The following is a 19941-nucleotide window of genomic DNA, read 5'->3' as shown; positions in this document are numbered from 1 at the left end:
TTCTTGAATTTAGGCGGTAGGATCACTCTATTGAAATCGGTGCTTACCCCCCTCATCATTTTCACTATGTCTTTTTATAGAATGCCGGCGAAGGTGGTGAAGAAATTTAATAGCTTGCAAAGTAAATTTCTTTGGGGAGGGTTAGAGGAGAAAAAAAAATCCATTGGGTGCGGTGGAAAGATGTATGTCTTCCCATGGACAAAGGCGGGCTTGGAATAAAGGACATTGCTTTATTCAATATTTCTCTCCTCAACAAATGGAGGTGGCGAATTTTACAAGGTCGGAGTGCTCTATGGATGGATGTCTTGAAAGGCCGATACGGTGATTTAACATCCACTTTATTGATCAATAGTAAGGTTAGTAATCCTCCTTCTTTTCTCCGAAATCTTTTTTCATCTTCTTCTACTTCTTCTTCTTCTATTTGGTGGAGGGATTTGGTCAAAATTAATTCTTTGTGTCATTCGGATCCGATGGTTGACAAGGTTAAGTTTAATGTGCATAACGGGTTCCACACTCCGTTTTGGGAAACCGCTTGGCTAGAAGGGATATCTTTGAAAGAAGAGTTTCCGGATTTATACTTAAATTCCACTTTGAAGGGTGTATCGGTGGCGATTATGGGGGGGTGGTTGCAAGATTCGTGGTGTTGGGGTGATTTTGGTTTAAGGTTGGAAGGCAATGTTGTAGAAGCGGAGTTGATTAGGTTGAAGGATCGGGTGGAAACATTTAACGGGTGGAGACATGGGTGTGATTCCGTTTCTTGGACCGAAGGCTCGTCTTTGGACTTTTCGGTTTCATCTTGCTATAATTTTTACTTGAAGTTTCAAATCCCGTTCGGTCCTCCAAATGTTAATGATGGTGCTTTTGGTATTTTGTGGAAAGCGGAAGTTCCGTTCAAAATCAAGGCTTTTTGTTGGAGACTATTCCTCGATAGGCTTCCAATGATTGATGGTTTGGGTAGTAGAGGTATACATTTTCCCGTGGATGATACTTTTTGTGTGTTGTGCGGTAAAGTCCCGGAAAATAGAGATCACTTCTTTTTTGGTTGTTTGGTGGGTACAAAGATATGGAATGAGATAGCTTATTGGATTGGTAAAGAGGGAATTTTGGAAAATAAGTGTTTACCGCATTTTATGGAGTGGCACTTGTTTTTTCGTTCTTGTAGGATTAGAGATAGTAAATTGGATGTCGTGTGGCTTGCCACCGTTTGGTCTTTTTGGTTAATTAGGAATGGTGTCCGCTTTAGGAAGGAAGCTTGGAGCGTAAACAATACCGTTTGGAACATTAAGTTCTTGGTGTGGAAATGGTCTTTTTGTGGAGAGATTACTCATCCCAACTATTCTTTTTACGATTTTAGTAAGGATCCGCTCCTTTTTCTTTCGTAGGGGTATTTGGTGTGTAATTTTTCTTTTTGTCGTCCTTTCCCGCTCTCTCTTTGTAATCGGGTTGGAGAACCCTTAGTTCTCCGTTTAATATTATTTCTTGATTACAAAAAAAAAAAAAAAAAAATTAAATTTGAAAAAATGTTATATAAAATTAAATTCTTTAATATTTCATGAGAAATTTAAAAATGGAGTTTAATCTCATTAATTTGTTAGTTCATTAATCTATTTAATATATTGTAGACTATTTATTTGAATAAGTTCTTTACAAAAAAAAAAGGACTTTCAAATAGCAATTACCGTGTAATTTTCTTTTTTTCGGATTCTATCCGACTTTTTGTATTAAGTTTGAGAATTTGGATTTTCTTATCAATATATTCTTGCTTTAAAAAAAAAAAAATAGGTTAGATGGTCATACAAAAAATTTTAAACGACCGGACTGGGACTTTTAAAAAGGTTAGAAGGACTTAATATAAATAGAAGAGATAAGTAGTAGTATAAAAAATATATAAGGAGCTAACAAATTAACACAAAAAGTGCACAAAAATTCCACTAAAGAAAAACAGGCATAAGAAAAAACGCAGTGATTAAGAAAAAACGATTAAATGTTTCATCAATAGAAATATCATCCGTCTTTCAAGTTTTTTTGTGACGGCTTGAGTTAAATTCTTAATTTTAAAGAATGCTGTTAGTCTAAATTATTAAGTGGAAGATGATTTTGTTGTGAGTTTTCTTTTTTATGAATTTAAATTTAGATCAACAGATATACACTTCAAACAAGAACAGAAAAAAAAACTACTCATCTTTATAGCAAATTTACAATGAAATTTGCATATACACCATGGATCCTTTTACTATGAAAAATTCTCTTATATGCATCATCATCATAATATTAAAATTCAATGTAAATAATGCAATAGCTTTTAACTAATTTACCAGAATTCTTCATTGTTATCCTGTCCTATGATTAAATAACAATGAAGGAATAGAATGAATTTATTGAACTTCAAAAGATTAATAAAATATTGAAAAAATATTGAAATATAAATAAATAAGATGATGCCCTTTATTTGAACAATACATAATACAACATGAAACAAAAGATTCAGATAACTTGAAATTCAATCCTAACCAAGTCTCATAAATGAAACTAGTTAAGATTGTGTGCTTTAATTGAAAATGATAAAATAACATGAAACATAAATATCCATAAGGGCATCCTTAGGCGGAACTAAGATATCGGATCAAAAGAATCCGGAGGGTCCATATCCGCCACTTCCACCCATATTGTTGAAACCAAATAAATGGGGTTGCATCATGGGATTCTGAAAAAATTGTTGCTGAAATATTTGAGCTTGTTGAGAATTTGTCGGGTGATGGATTGACATGTTAGAGTTGGAACCATTTCCAATAAAAAATGGAATAGTTTGGGTAGGTGCACCCTGAATTACAAGCCTATCAGCTTGTTGTACAACAAGTTTCTTAAGTTCCTCCAAGACTTTCTTGACTAATTCAAGTTGAGCCCTATTCATCCCATCAATGGGACCCGTCCACCAAAATTGAGTCTCATCTGCCTTGCGCAAATGGCTCAGCTCATCACCGCGCTTTCTTTCAATGTCCAATTGATGGTTGATTTGAGTCAATTGGTTGTTGAGATCGCGCATGTTGGCACTACGGTGAGCCTCAATGAATTGCATCGGGCCATTGTTTTGGGGTGGGACTCGTGATAGATAACGATCTATGACCGTATCAACATGTGGGTGACCAAAGGAAAACACCTTCTCACTAGGTGAGAATACAACAAGAGCAACATCTACACCACAGAGTGTGCAAAGCTCACTGGCTTTCTTAAAGAGCCCACTACGACGCTTCGAGAAAGTCACTTGCAAATTGCTCTCATTGCTCATCTTTTTCATTTCAATCTTTTGGCGACCACGACTTTTCCTTCCAGTTGACATGATTGAAACTCAAAGAGAGAAGAAAAGACAAAGTGATGAATGTGTTTGAAACTTCGAACTAAAAAATGACACGTTATAATTGAGTGTGAAGAGGTTCTTTTATAGTCAAATTTCGTGTAAATAAATTTCACTCAAATTTAAATTTGGCTGAAAAATCATAATTTGATCCATTTTCAAACGTCCTACCTTTTCGTTACATTAAAATATTTCATGTATTGGGAGATTCGCATCAATTCTCTTTGTACATTATTAATATATGGTAGGCAATTAAATTTTAAAAAAATAGCGTTCTTTTACCATTTTTTTATATATTTTAACTTATTAAGCACCTATTCGATAAACGGTACTTTGCTAATTCAGGAACTTACAATAAATATGTTTATATTATTGTCATTATAAAAAATAATCATTCAGGAGTTTATTATATCTTGTATGCATCCAACTTCTAATCTTTTTAAAGGTTGAACTTCCTTCTTTGTTTAACTTGAAGCATGAATGATTTTCTGCACTTGCAATCTATCATAGAGAGCTTTTTCAACCTTCTTTAACTGAGTGTTGTTCCAAAAGTACAACAACAACAACAACACCATTATGTGAGATAAAATACAAGGGTAGAAAAATGTTTTATTCAATGACAGAAGAACGTTGATGATTTTTTCTGTCTTATAATTTATCCCAAAGAATGATGTGTATGAGTTTGAGGCGGCTACATATAAGTTATGCTTAGGGTAAAATATAATTAACAAATGTTTTTATAGTAAAACTTGTGTATTTTATACCTCGCTTATTACAGAAACCGGAGGGATAACTCATTTAGTATACACTTGTAAACAAATAAAAACAAAAATTGCAATAGTTTGGATTCAAAGCATATCCTGAATTGTTTTTTCCCTCAGTTATATTAAAAATCGAGGGAATATGTGTTTTTTTAAATAAAATAAAACATCTTTTGTGGTAGTGTCAACAATTTCCTCAGTTTCTTCAATATCATGTGCTTCTTCCTCGACTTCATCAGAGTTATGCAATCCAACATCAATATGCTCCACCTTAATAGGAATATCTTGTTCTAACTCATCTTCAGAGATTTTTTCATTTTGACCAGCATCATCAATTTTCTTGAACGCCGTTTCCGCTTCATTGAAAATTACATCACGACTTGTAATTCACCTTTTGTGACCTATTTCTAGGAACCACAACCTATAGGGTTTTACTCTGTCAAGATACCACATGAACATGCATTTCAAAGCTCTAGTTTCTATCTTGTCTTGCTTAATATGAGTATAGGCTACACGGCCAAATACTATATATTTTTCGTGATCTGGTGGATAACCTGACCAAACTTCTTCAGGTGTTTTCAATCCCTAATGAAGTCGCAACAACCTCAACCTAAAACACCTTATTCAATCCAGCACTAACCAACATGCATCAAACCCTTTTTAAGATTGTTCGATTTAATCTCTCACTCATGCCATTCTACTGAGGAGTACCTATTACAGTCTTATGCCTAGTAATATCAGACATAACACAATAACTATCAAAAGCTTAATTGCAGAACTCGAGGTCATTGTTGGTCCTTAACCTTTTAACCTTTCTTCTAGTCTAATTTTCAACCAAAGTCTTCCAAGTTTTGAAACTCTCAAGAGTTTCATCATTAGTTTTCTGGATGAATACCCATAAATTTCTGGAATAATCATTAACTTTGGATAGTAAATACCTTGCACCTGAGTGTGAAGAATTCCTTGCAAGTAGGTGTATGAAGAAACTTTGAAGGATTGTACATGAATAAATCCTTAGTAAATTATTTGTACATGAAGCAGGCTCTGTATTCGTTCAAGATGAGTGAAGATAGAACCTTATCACCAAGGCTCAATACGATGGCACTCTGGGATTTCTCGATCATTATCTTCTTCCCCTTCTCTGTTAGTGTAACATCCATCTTCTCCAATCCTTTCAACGCTTCTAACAAACCTTGTTGAACTAGTAGGGCTTTCATCATTCACACATGTGAATTTCTCAATTTCACACTTTGTGACGACATCTTGATCCACATTCACCGCACCAGTTTGTTGTGACAATCGCCGCACCAATAACAAATAAAGACTATGAGAATGATTAGATTTTCTTGAACAAACATAACACATCTTTCAATTTATGAAAGAGAGATAATAGGGAAGAAGAAGTTGGTTAAAACCCTTTTACAATTACTTTTTCAATTAGGGTAAATTAATTACAATCAAATATCAACCAACCTTAACCCTTTCTCAACAACATGAAAGAGCAGTCTATTTATAAGCCACATGCTAACTTAAATCCGAAACTAACTTAAACACTGAGCCAACTTTAGCAACAAGCTAACTTATACAATTGCATGCTAAAACACACTTCGAGTACATCATGCACACCTTCGATATCTGCATTGTTGAACAGACTTCAACTACATCATGCATCTAACCCCGTCGAATCTAGAGATCGATCCTATATACCAAAAGTAGAAATTGTATATTTGAAACTGTCACTAAGGTAGAAATTAATTAGATCGATTAACAAAAGCCTACGATATAGTCTATGTCAAGTTTAGACAAGTTAATGTTTATATTTTAAACTGAGAAAACTTAGGATTTATATATATATATATATATATATATATATATATATATATATATATATATATATATATATATATATATATATATATATATATATATATATATATATACTGAAAAAATCATACTACAAAAAGAAACGTTTTATTCTTATCTGATTGAAGTATTTAAATAAATATAAATATAATATGTGTTTTATTATTTTATTATTTTTATAAATTTGTTAATTTTTTCAATAATTTCTATTTATTGAATTACATTTATTTTTTTTATATTTAAATTTAATATTATAAATTAAATTTGAAAAAATATTATATAAAATTAAATTCTTTAATATTTCATGAGAAATTTAAAAATGGAGTTTAATCTCATTAATTTGTTAGTTCATTAATCTATTTAAAATATTGTAGACTATTTATTTGAATAAGTTCTTTACAAAAAAAAAAAAAAAGGACTTTCAAATAGCAATTACCCTGTAATTTTCTTTTTGCGGATTCTATCCGACTTTTTGTATTAACTTTGAGAACTTGGATTTTCTTATCAATATATTCTTGCTTTAAAAAAAAAATAGGTTAAAACGACCGGACTGGGACTGAGACTTTTAAAAAGGTTAGAAGGACTTAATATAAATAGAAGAGATAAGTAGTAGTATAAAAAATATATAAGGAGCTAACAAATTAACACAAAAAGTGCACGAAAATTCCACTAAAGAAAAAAAGACATAAGAAAAAACACAGTGATAAAGAAAAAACGATTAAATGTTAAATTTTTCTTTAGCCACCTCCCTATGGGGGTCACCCCCAGCGAAAAACCAAAACTACCCCTGCTTCGGAAATGAACTTCCGAAGCACTTTTTTTTTTGAATTTTTTTTTGTCTTCGGAAATGAACCTCCGAAGATGTCAAAACCGTTAATATTTTCGGAATTTCATTTCCGAAAATATTTCTGCATATACAAATTTCCCTCCTTCACTATTTCATCATTTTTCTCCAACACTTTTCCAAACCCTCTACAAAACCCAATCAATCTCCATCCATTTTTCGTCCTAAAATCAAGTTTCAAACCGTTGATCACGTTAAAGGGAGCATAGAAAGCTACAATTTCAGGTAAACATCACTTATTTCATTCCCTATTTCACTACATTGATTCAACAAAATTCTGCTGAACACTGATATAATTCGGAAGTTCATTTCCGAAATATGTTACCTAACATATTTCGGAAATGAACTTCCGAAAATAGGCCTGGCAGTAAAAAAAAAACAGTTTTGGCCAACTTTTGATAATTTATTAATTTGTTATGTATGGTGCATCCGGACAACATTGTGCAAGACGATGGAGTATTAGTTCCAGAAATTGTCAACGATAATAACGATCCGGTTATTGACGTTACTCCTATGATCAATGCGGTCGATGTTCGGCAACATTTTACAATTGATCGGAGCTTCGGCGATCGCGAACAATTGCTTGATTGGGTTCGGAAGGAAGCTAACTAAAATGGATTTGCAATTTTTATTTTAAGGTCGGACAACGGAAATAGTAGGCGGAAAGCTTTCGTTGTTTTGAATTGCGAACGGGGTGGTAGTTATGTACAATCAAACTGGGTGCTAAAACACGAGGACACGGGGTCGAGAAAGTGCGGGTGTCCCTTTAAGTTGCGTGCCACTCGGAGGGTTGATGATTTGTGGCGTTTAACCGTAATTTGTGGAATGCATAATCATGCCTTGGATGTCAAGTTACACGGGCATCCAATGGCGAGTCGTTTATCCCGCGAAGAGAGGAATGTGATATCGGACCTAACGATAGTCAAAGTGGCGCCTCGCAACATACTTGCCGATTTGAAGCGTAAGAAACCGGATAGCGTTTCAAATATCAAGCAAGTTTACAATGAACGGCACAATCTCAAGGTTTTAAATATGGGCCCTCGGTCGGAAATGCAACAACTTTTGAAACTTCTAGGCGATAACAATTATGTTTCAAGCTTTCGAACCTCCGAGGACAAAGTTACCGTGCGTGATAATTTTTGGACTCATTCCGAAAGTATCAAATTATTCAACACATTTCCAACCGTTCTTGTGATGGATTCGACGTACAAGACCAACAAGTATAGGCTTCCGCTTCTAGAGATACTCGGTGTTACCTCGACGGACAAGACTTATTCGGTGGGGTTTGCTTTTTTGGAGTGTGAAAAAGAAGACAACTTTACGTGGGCCTTGGGAATTTGCAAGTCTTTGTTAGTTGATCAAGCGGTTATGCCAAACGTCATTGTCACCGACCGGGACAATGCTTTGATGAATGCGGTCGATACCGTCTTCCCGACATCTACCACTTTACTTTGCCGGTATCACATAACTTGCAACGTGAGAAGCAAGTTGAAACCCGCGGTTGGGACAAAAGATAGGCCGGATGAAAACGGTAAAGTTGTTAAAGCCGGTGTTGTGGTTGATAGGATAATGGCGGCATGGAGGGAAATTTTGGATGCCTACTCCGAAGATGTGTATACCGAGAAATTGGTACACTTTAGGTCATTGTGTGGTTCCCTTAAGACTTTTTGTCATTATGTCGAATCCACCATTCTTGACAAAGTTAGAGAAAAAGTCGTGTGCGCTTGGACAAATCGAGTTAGACATCTTGGTTGCACCACGACTAACCGAGTTGAATCCGCACATGCGGTCTACAAGAGGTGGTTGGGTGATAGCAAGGGAGATTTGTGTCGGGGATGGGACACCGTGAACCAAATGCTTGAAAATCAACACAATGAAATTCAAACATCGTTCGGTCGAAGCAAGACGGTTATGGAACTTCGTCCAAGTGTTTTTGAAACCGGGGTGTCCTATATCGGCTACTTGTTGTCAATGGACCGCACATCGTTCAAATGAGGCGGAGACTTGGCCGGATCCTTTTGTTTCAAGAATGGCAGAGTTTGAAGAAATGATGAGCCAAGAACGCGAGCAAAATAGAGAGCGGTCGAAGAATGAGCCTATTTTGGACTTAGGATCCACCGATTGGTTCGGTGAATTTTAGTTTGTTCCGGATCGTTTTTTGTATGTATTGTTGTTTATCATGTAAAATCGGACCGATTCAATACATTTATAATATAGTTTTGTTTTATGACTTGCTTGTCTAATTTATGGTTAATGTCAATTCCATATGTTCAATTTAGACAACACACTAAGCAATCAACAAAATGCAAAATTTATGTCTGTTTCTGCATAATTCGGAAATGAACTTCCGAAATATACATGTCTGGAGCCTATTTTCGGAAGTTCATTTCCGAAATGTCCCCTGAGCCAGGATAAGGTTTGTTAGGCCATCAATGCTCCAATAAGTCTATAAATACACACTCTTCTTCATCCTCTCCACACCACAAAACACAAATGACACAAACCTAGCCCCACCTAGCATTCGTCTACTTTGAAACCGGCTACCCGATGCCGTTCCAATTTCGCTTCTCGCGCGACACGCCGTTTGCGGAGTTGATACCGTCACTCAACACGCTTTTGCGCTATCCCGAGAATCGAAAGGTTGTCAAGCTCGAGTACCGCTCGCCATCGCTTAACGACGAGGGAGGCATTAAGTTCACACCTTTTGAGATCAAGAACGACGAAGATTTGGCGGTTTTGTGGACAACGTTCGACCGATTTTCTTCGAAGGGCCCGATCGAGTTGGACACGAAACTTCAAAGATCGGCGGACGATGTTATCAAAATGTTGACTCATCCCCACCTACCTGTGATTAACAATATGTAACTTTAATTATATGAAATATTATCGTTGTAATCTTCACCCGATTAAATAAAGCGAATTGTTGTTGTTTTTCATTTTCTTCTGTCCAGACCTTTTTTCGGAAGTTCATTTCCGAATTCCCCAAGGGGGGTGCGTCCGGAGATGAACTTCCGAAACACCACATTTTCTAAAAAAGTAACTTTATTTCGGAGATGCATCTCCGAAATCAATATTTTATATTAAAAAAAACACGTTTTCGGAGATGCATTTCCGAAAACGCCTTTTTTAAGAAAAAAAGTACAGTTTCAGAAATGAACTTCCGAAACAAGGCGTATTGTGGTAAATTCACCAGGGGTAGGCAAGAAGGTTGGGAGGTGGGTGAAGAAATTTTCTTAAATGTTTCATCAATAGAAATATCATCCGTCTTTCAAGTTTTTTTGTGACGGCTTGAGTTAAATTCTTAATTTTAAAGAATGCTGTTAGTCTAAATTATTAAGTGGAAGATGATTTTGTTGTGAGTTTTCTTTTTTATGAATTTAAATTTAGATCAACAGATATACACTTCAAACAAGATCAGAAAAAAACTACTCATCTTTATAGCAAATTTACAATGAAATTTGCATATATACCATGGATCCTTTTACTATGAAAAATTCTCTTATATGCATCATCATCATAATATTAAAATTCAATGTAAATAATGCAATAGCTCTTAACGAATTATTTACCAGAATTCTTCATTGTTATCCTGTCCTATGATTAAATAACAATGAAGGAATAGAATGGATTTATTGAACTTCAAAAGATTAATAAAATATTGAAAAAATATTGAAATATAAATAAATAAGATGCCCTTTATTTGAACAATACATAATACAACATGAAACAAAAGATTCAGATAACTTGAAATTCAATCCTAACCAAGTCTCATACATGAAACTAGTTAAGATTGTGTGCTTTAATTGAAAATGATAAAATAACATGAAACATAAATATTCATAAGGGCATCCTTATAGGCGGAACTAAGATATCGGATCAAAAGAATCCGGAGGGTCCATATCCGCCACTTCCACCCATATTGTTGAAACCAAACAAATGAGGTTGCATCATGGGATTCTGAAAAAATTGTTGCTGAAACATTTGAGCTTGTTGAGAATTTGTCGGGTGATGGATTGACATGTTAGAGTTGGAACCATTTCCAACAAAAAATGGAATAGTTTGGGTAGGTGCACCCTGAATTACAAGCCTATCAGCTTGTTGTACAACAATTTTCTTAAGTTCCTCCAAGGCCTTCTTGAATAATTCAAGTTGAGCCCTATTCATCCCATCAATGGGACCCGCCCACCAAAATTGAGTCTCAGTTGCCTTGCGCAAATGGCTCAGCTCATCACCGCGCTTCCTTTCAATGTCCAATTGATGGTTGATTTGAGTCAATTGGTTGTTGAGATCTCGCACGTTGGCACTACGGTGAGCCTCAATGAATTGCATGGTGCCATTGTTGTTTTGAGGTGGGACTCGTGATAGATAACGATCTATGACCGTATCAACATGTGGGTGACCAAAGGAAAACACCTTCTCACCAGGTGAAAATACAACAAGAGCAACATCTGCACCACAGAGTGTGCAAAGCTCACTGGCTTTCTTAAAGAGCCCACTACGGCGCTTCGAGAAAGTCACTTGCAAGTTGCTCTCATTGCTCATCTTTTTCATCTCAATCTTTTGGCGACCACGACTTTTCCTTCCAGTTGACATGATTGAAACTCAAAGAGAGAAGAAAAGACAAAGTAATGAATGTGTTTGAAACTTCGAACTAAAAAATGACACATGATAATTGAGTGTAAAGAAGTCCTTTTATAGTCAAATTTCGTGTGAATAAATTTCACTTAAATTTGAATTTGGCTGAAAATTCAGAATTTGATTCATTTTCAAACGTCGTACCTTTTCGTTACATTAAAATATTTTATGTATTGAGAGATTCGCATCAAATCTCTTTTTAAATTATTTATATGGTAGGAAATTCAATTTTAAAAAAATAGCACTCTTTTACCATTTTTTATATATTTTAACTTATTAAGCACCTATAGGATAAATTGTACTTTGCTAATTCAGGAACTTACATTAAATATGTTTATATTACTGTTATTATAAAAAAAAATATTCAGGAGTTCAATATATTCTACAGAATGGTACAAATTAAATTTTTCTCATGGTTAAATCTGATTTTTAGTATATGGTTGGAGCATTTTCACTATACTCTTTCCTATAACTTGTTTACTTATGTTGAAAAACCAATACAATAAATTTTAATATTAAGACAACGGGCAACGGTAAGATAAGTATTGCGCCTTTTTTTTTCTTTTATTAAAATGGTAAAAGTATTTATATTGATCGTGATATTATTAAAGATAATGTGCGGCAAAAAAGTGAAAATTATTTTAAAATTTAATATGCGGCAAAATGGTGAAAAATATTTTAAATATAATGTGTGGAAATAGTTAAAACTATTTTAAAATGTTTCACTATTTAATATCATATTATTTTTAAATATATGATATATATTGTTTGTGTCATTTCTTATCTAGTTTCTAAATGCTTACAATGTAAAGCTGATTTCTTTTCAAAATGCAATTAGGTAATTTATAATATTAATAGCATGAATACTAGTAATATATTCTGTCACTCTCTTTATAGTTGATCTATTTAATTTGATTGAGTCTAATTGTCACTTTTATAATAAATAAATTATTATTTTCATTATTACTAAATAAAATATAATTTTATTAAACATAAAACAACTGTCAATTAAGAATAGGTGATAAGGTTGTTGATAACAATGGACGGTAGAAAAGTAAAAGTTAATTTAGTAAAAACCTCTATTTTTTATATTTATTTTGTGTTAAACAATTCAATATTAATTTTTATACATTTTTTAATATGTAGTATTGTTTGAGTAATTTCTATACCAAAATTTGAAATGTTTAGAGGTGTAAATGGTTAGTTTTTCAAAATGTAAAGGATAGTAAAATGTAATGTGCAGCCTATAATATGATAGGAGGGGTGTTAATTAAAAACACAAAAATAAAAAATGTCTCTGTAAAAATTAAAGTTTAATCTTCTAACATTGAAGAAGAATGTTAAACCCTTCTAGAAAGAGCTGTCAGATAGATATTTGTATTATTTTAATTAATAATAATCTTTATCTTTTTCATTTCTTAAATAAAAAAGTTTGAATCTGGTTGTGATCTTTTTTATAAAATAATATTATAATTACAGAGAAATAAATTAAAATTAAGATACGCATTTTTTACATATTACTTTAGTAAATTATAATATATTTTAATTAAAAAGGAAAAGTTTAATTTTGAAATTAATTAATTTCTTAAAGTAAATATTATATTTAGTTTAATTATTCTGTTAAAAATTTCTATTTAACTTATTATATTACATGTAAGAATTATTTTTTATATTATCTACTATATATGGCTTAATGGTAAGAATTTGATTTTAAAATATCAAGGGACGCGGTTGTTCGTAAAATAACTATTAATATCAATTTTCCCTAATATATATTTTTTAACTATATATTAATTTTTTTTGCAAATAATTAAATATTGTTTATAATTGTCTATTTTTTACTCAATGCAAATGATATCAAAACCAGGGCCTTGATTTACTATGATCATGTATATATAATTTCCAAACAAATAAATTTTTTATATAAATAAATAATTAAGCTCTTTCGGAAAAAAAATACTTAATTTGTTGTTAAACTTGCTAGCTAGTTAGTTAGTTTGCCAAATAAAAGATTAATAACCTAGTTCAAGAGATGCACTAATCTAAAATGTACTGGTCAAAATAATGAAATTGGCATGATCCTTTTTTTAGGACAAAATGAAACTAAATATAATATAACTTGTCTTACAAAGGACACATTGTAACTATCTAATTAGGTTACAAAGTATACAAAATTGTTGGAAAAGTCTAAAATGAATAGAAAGTAATTACAAATATTATTATTAATGGATGCCTATTTTTCAATTTTCCTTAATCACGTAATTTATTTTGCGAATGGATACTTATGGCCGATAATTATTAGAGAATTTATTTTAAAATAAATATATATATATATATATATATATATATATATATATATATATATATATATATATATATATATATATATATATATATATATATATATATATATATATATATATATATATATATATATATATATATATATATATATATATATATATATATATATATATATATATATATATATATATTATATGTTTTGCGTGCAATTCTCTTATTTTTTACCGACACAAACACATTAACGCTCGTGCACAATTTTTAAATTTTAAAAGTGCAAGACTCGTTGGCCTCACATTGTTACATGCTTTTCTCACGTTGTTTTTTTAGCGGGACGAATTAAGATTTTTTACCAGTCCTACCTAAATCTTATGCAAACTTTTCCAATGCAGATCTTAAGGGGGTGGACTTTCTATTTTTCCTTTCCTATATATATTAAGAAATAAAACACTATGAGGACTCAACATCCCTTAAAAACTAAGAAAAAGCTACAAAATAAAATTCAATATCAAAACAATGACAACACCAATAAAAAGCTACAACCACAGGTGCTTACATGCACACCAAAACTTGACTGAACCTAAAAAGAAGAGTCAATGCACAAACAAAAAACAATGCAACTAAACATATACTAATCCTAGAAGAGCAATCCTATAAGTCTCTATTTAGTTCTTACAAATAAAATGATTCATCTACCACTCAAGTAAAGTGTAAGAGTTACAAAAAGTCTTTCCAAAGTACCATTTCCATGAAATAAGATAATCAAATCCACCAGTTATCTTATTAACATTGTCTTATAGAAAGCATAGTCTAGTCAAGAGAAACCTTATTCCAATTCCTTAAACACGTAAATACCCTAAAAACAGGATACACGGTTCCCTAAGCAATTAATAAAGACCAAAATATGTTGATTATTTGTCTTAAATAGTGGCACTTATTAACTGAATTCATTAGATTCACAAGTCTAAACTTCAACTTTTCTGTAAATATTAACTTTATAGTTTTATCATGTAAATATTGTATAGATTGATCATTTGCAACTCATTTTTTAGGTATCTATAAATAGAAAGAGCTTTGGTAATCAAAAGATAAAGAAAAGTCATGCAATTTTGAAACAAAACATGTTTGATTGTGTCTCGTGTTGAGCACAATCATAGCAAAAAAAGCATGGACATTCATGCTAAGCCCCATCTATGGCGGTTTAAGTCTTTTGTTTGTAGTTGTGCTCAGCGTCAAATCTAGAGCTAAGCGCGGTCTGCTTTATCATATTTGTATAAATAGCTTTTAGCTTCATATTTTTAGGAAGAGGCCCTATTTTGGAGATAGAGAAACATGTCAAACAATAGGAAAGGGTGATTCGTGAAGATCGGAAGCTGGATTCGCAACAATAGTCGAGAAATCAACATTGATGCTCATTCATTTCTTTTCTTCTCATTTGTATCAAGTTACCATGAGTAGCTAAACCCCTTTCTGGTTGGGATTGGATGTAGTCACTACTACAAATAATACATTTCATGACGAAGCTTTCACGTCATCTAGAAAAAAACGAGGTATTAGGCCTAGGCACGCCGTGTTTTATTTTTTTATAATAATAAAAATAATGTATTTCCTCGGTTATTAAGAAAACTGAGGGTACAAACAAATCAGTACATGCTTCGAATTCCAACTGTTGTAATTTATATGTTTTTATTTTTTTATAAGTGTAAATTAAAGGGACTAACCCTTCGGTGTTTCATAATAACCGAGAGATCAAATAATTAGGTTTCACTATAAAAGTACTCCTCAAACATATTTTAACCTAATCCTTAGTTAGATGAACCAGCCCCAAACTTGCATGCATCATTCTTTAGGATGGATTGCAAAGACAAAAAAAACCTTCACTGTTCTTCTATCTAAAACAAAACATTTTTCTGCCCTTACAATCTATCTCACATAATGATGTTGATTTTGTTGTTGTATTTTTGCTCATTTCACAGATTGCAAGTGCAGAAAATCATTTTTGCTTCAAGTACACAAAGAAGGGTTCTCAACTTTTAAAAAGTTAAACAAATAAGTGATCTTAAATTATCAGTAATAACTGCAAATATTTGTTGTAAACAAACAGACCGATAAAAAATGGTGAATTGAATGCAAAATATTTGTTGTAATAACTGCAGATATTTGTTGAAAAAAAGTGTTGTAAACAATTTACCTTAATATTTTGTGTAAATAATGTAATATTTAATATAAAATAAAAAGAAGAATTATTTAACTTAGTTTTACAGTTAACTGAGGGATAAAATAACCACATTTTACTTTATAAACACTCGTTAACTAGATTTTACCCTAATTCTTAATAATATGAAGCATTCCCAAAGAGAGGAAATATTTACCCCCACTACAACATATCTCTGAGATGGATTACAAGTGCATAAAATAAATATTCTCATGGAGGGAACATATAACTTATCGGAAGTTGGATAAGTTATGGAGTTTTTTTTGCATATGCAACATTAAAGGTATGCAGCAAAATTTGGATTCTACCAAAGATCTCTAGCACCTTGCATGGACATCTAGCTTCCAAATCTTTATATCATCGAAGATTTGTTGTATACAATTTATTTTTAATATTATTTCTAGTCAATGTTACAAAAAATGTGCATTCACCTCTGTGATTTTACATGCCTGAAGTGATAATTTAAGTGTTTTTTCTATATTTTTTTCACCGGCCTTAACAAATATTTGTTGTCCTTTTAATGTTTATCAATGCTCAAGACGCTTTCATTAGTGATCTGTGTGAAACATAAGGGATATCCATTATAAAATTATGCTGAATATTGAAAATCTAACCTAAATGAAAGATATGAAGCGCTTGAAACCTAAGGACGCTTGGAAAAGTTCTCTTTGATGGATTACAAGAGCAGAAAATTTTCTAGGTTCAAGGTTTGTCTTCTTAACTATTTATTCCAACCAAAAATAATTTGACATTTGATATTAATTATCTTACCATTTTTTCCATCAGAAACAGAAGATCTTCCCCAAGATTTATTAGTTAGAAGATCTAAAGTCTAAATCTTGAGAGAATTTGATTTCCATCTCGACCCTAGGGAATTTGATTTTTATCTTGAACTCTATGAAATTTTACTTTTTTTTAAATTTTAGTGTTCTGTGTAAACAAAGTAATATTGGGTAAACAATGTAATATTCTAGGTAAATAATGTAATATTCTGGGTAAATAATGTAACAAATTTTAAAAAACTAAAAAAAAAATAATAATCTTACCCCTCGATTTTTTATCAAACTGATATAAAATATACGCTAGTTTTGTAAATATTAAAAGTGCAGCTGATGGGGTTCAAACTCATGTGCATATCAATATACCCCTCGGTTTTCCAATAATCGATGTGTTAAGTTGAAACTTTTTATGACGCCCTTCGTTACCTCGATGTCTTAGCCGAGGTAAAACGCATTTCACGTCCGAGGTTAAAAGCGTTATTTGTTATAGTGAGTTCACAATAACAATATGTATGTTTATCGATCATTGCATTATATACAATCTATTTATGCATTACTGTCGATGTTATCTTTGTTTCACTGTTTAACTTTATAGATTTAAATTGATATTGAGAAATACGGTTTGAATGATCTAAGATAAGCATCTGTTAGATTTTAAATTCTAGACATAGATTTAGATTTAACATTCACCATAAGTATCGTTTCTTAATTTTGTTGTATTTTTAATAGGCTGAGAGATCGTCGATTAAACAATAAGGTAGAAACCTCATCAGAAGTTTAGACATAAAATTTGTTTGTGAGCGATCCATGATGATATTGATCAATGTTTAGATTATGTATAAATGATTGATCAATTACATAGTCTATCGGTGGATGAAATTCAATCCTGACAAGCTCTCGTATCTCTGAAACTTTATCTATCATTTTTCAATTTACATTTTGTAACTTTAAACCATCAAACATCTTAAAAACTTCCGCTTAAAACCATAATAACTATTGAACGAACTTGGTATCGCACCAGTCCATATGGATACGATAAAACAAAAACTTACTTTTGATTGCTCAACATCAGTAACACCAAGTACCACGTATAACATAGCTATACTACAAAGAAGTTATCACCTTTTGAGTATAAAAAATATGAAAAATAGACTCTGTGCTTACGAAGTTTTTCCTTGATGGGAATCCTAACTTTAAGAAATGGAAAGAGAAGGCCATCACTTTCTAAAGTGCCTAAATTTTCCAAACAAGATGCAATAATTGGCTAAATCTAATAAGACAATCATCTTCTTGTAGCCTATTGTCTAGGAAGGAAAGACATTGTCATACCCCAAATTTTGACCCTAAGATCATACATCATTTGCATTTTAATCACTAATCAAAAGCACCATTGTGAAGCTCTATCTTTAATACTGTGATTGTCTCTGAGGGGAATTATTGAGCATTTATAGTTTTTTATTTGTTTTATACTAACCAAAATCCAAAAATATGTGTTTTGTCTCTTTTGTTTATATTTTACAGGTAAAAGATCATGCAAAAATCAAAACAGTGCAAGAAAGCAATTTTTGAAAATTTTGAAGATGGAAATCGATTTACCCAAGGGGGAAATCGATTTCCCTGGGGCGAAATTCAAAAAATATAAGGAGGGAAGTGTGACATCATTTTGGCACCTATTTTCTTTGATCATTTTTGTCATTTTACCAATTTTCCACCTCACCAAAATTAATTCCCTTCATTAAACCCACTTAAACCCCATTTTACCATTTTTACCATTTAAATATCATTTAAACACCAATTAAACACAAGTTAATTAACCAAGAGCAAAAAGACCAAATTGCTACTACTCTTGCTCCTATCCTATAAATAGAGGTCTCTACTCCCCCATTTGTCAAGCTTGGAGAGCCAAAATAAGTTCTTGCAAATTCATTTCTCACTCTTTCCAAAACCCTCACCCAAAGTTCATTTTCATAGAATTAGTGAGATTCACATTGAATCTTACTAGTTTTGAACTAAACCTCCTACATTTCACTCTTTTCTTTGTTTGTTCATCTCCAATTTTGAAGGATCTACACATTTTGTGCTTGTTCTTGAAGCTACTTCAACATTTGGTTCAAGAATTGGTAAATTCCTAAACTCTAAGATGTAGATCTTTGTTGCTTGTGTTCAATGCATCTTTGATGCTATATTGGTCCTATTTGATGGTGAATTGGTGGAAATTTTGTGCTCCAATTGATATGTGATCATAAGGTGTTTGTATGTTGGTTTAAATCAAGTTTTTATGCTTCATAATGCTGTTTTTTTGAAAACTGTGCGCAGGAAATCGATTTCCTCTTGAGGGAAATCGATTTCCACTCTGTTTTTTGCGCCAGATTTGAAAACCTGCACTAAGGAAATCGATTTCCTCCTTAGGTAAATCGATTTCCCCTGGGACAGAATGTGTTTTTTTGCCTTTTTTATGCTTATTTTGGCTTCCTTCTTCCTCCACTTCATTAATATCATTGGATCTAGGATGTTGATAGGTTTGAAATGACCAAATCCATAATATTAGATGAATGATATTAATGATAGTGTGAGTTGATTATCTTTTATGCATTTTATTCTTCTTCTTCCTCCATTTCATTAATATCATTGGATCTAGGATGTTGATAGGTTTGAAATGACCAAATCCATAATATTAGATGAATGATATTAATGATAGTGTGAGTTGATTATCTTTTATGCATTTTATTCTTCTTCTTCCTCCACTTCATTAATATCATTGGATCTAGGATGTTGATAGGTTTGAAATGACCAAATCCATAATATTAGATGAATGATATTAATGATAGTGTGAGTTGATTATCTTTTATGCATTTTATTCTTCTTCTCCTTCTTTTTCTTTTGATCGATGAAAGTCTTAATACCTTGAGAATTCTTATGGATTCTTGGTAAAGACTAGATCGCTCCTTATTTTTCTTTTCGTGCGGTATTGCTTTTGGAGAGTGATCTACATATCGCTTCTCTCGCATGCATTAGCACATAAAGTTTTGACCGGCCTCGTTGTAGGGTGATTTCTACATAAATCACTTGGCGATCTGCTTAACATAGCGCAATATTTCGTGTCCCGAATCATAAAAAGATCAAATATGGAAAAGAATTGTATGCGGTTGATTGAAGACTTATGGAGGTTTATCGTGTAGTCGCTATGATTT

The 19941-nt window shown here is 32.2% G+C and overlaps 3 protein-coding genes across 3 annotated transcripts; 1 reads left to right on the top strand and 2 right to left on the bottom strand.

Annotated features, from left to right (window-relative positions):
• The first annotated feature begins 296 nt into the window (after nucleotides 1–296).
• LOC131648155 (uncharacterized) lies at nucleotides 297–1382 on the top strand. Its single transcript, XM_058917944.1, has one exon. It carries the CDS (start codon nucleotides 297–299, stop codon nucleotides 1380–1382), a length of 1086 nt encoding a protein of 361 aa, XP_058773927.1.
• A 1241-nt stretch (nucleotides 1383–2623) lies between these two features.
• On the bottom strand, nucleotides 2624–3337 carry LOC131611182 (agamous-like MADS-box protein AGL62). The gene has a single exon (XM_058883283.1). It carries the CDS (start codon nucleotides 3335–3337, stop codon nucleotides 2624–2626), a length of 714 nt encoding a protein of 237 aa, XP_058739266.1.
• Nucleotides 3338–10696: 7359 nt separating this feature from the next.
• Nucleotides 10697–11413, bottom strand: LOC131611175 (agamous-like MADS-box protein AGL62). The gene has a single exon (XM_058883273.1). It carries the CDS (start codon nucleotides 11411–11413, stop codon nucleotides 10697–10699), a length of 717 nt encoding a protein of 238 aa, XP_058739256.1.
• Nucleotides 11414–19941: the final 8528 nt, after the last annotated feature.

Source organism: Vicia villosa, linkage group LG1 (assembly GCF_029867415.1).
Source record: "Vicia villosa cultivar HV-30 ecotype Madison, WI linkage group LG1, Vvil1.0, whole genome shotgun sequence".
Taxonomy (NCBI): Eukaryota; Viridiplantae; Streptophyta; class Magnoliopsida; order Fabales; family Fabaceae; genus Vicia; species Vicia villosa.
Note: the sequence above shows the minus strand (reverse complement) of the source record. Positions and strands in the feature narration are given on the sequence as shown.

Bases quoted from the DNA above. Each gene is read 5' to 3' on its own strand.
- LOC131648155 (XM_058917944.1), top strand. From the start codon at position 297: ATGGATGTCTTGAAAGGCCGATACGGTGATTTAACATCCACTTTATTG.
- LOC131611182 (XM_058883283.1), bottom strand. From the start codon at position 3,337: ATGTCAACTGGAAGGAAAAGTCGTGGTCGCCAAAAGATTGAAATGAAA.
- LOC131611175 (XM_058883273.1), bottom strand. From the start codon at position 11,413: ATGTCAACTGGAAGGAAAAGTCGTGGTCGCCAAAAGATTGAGATGAAA.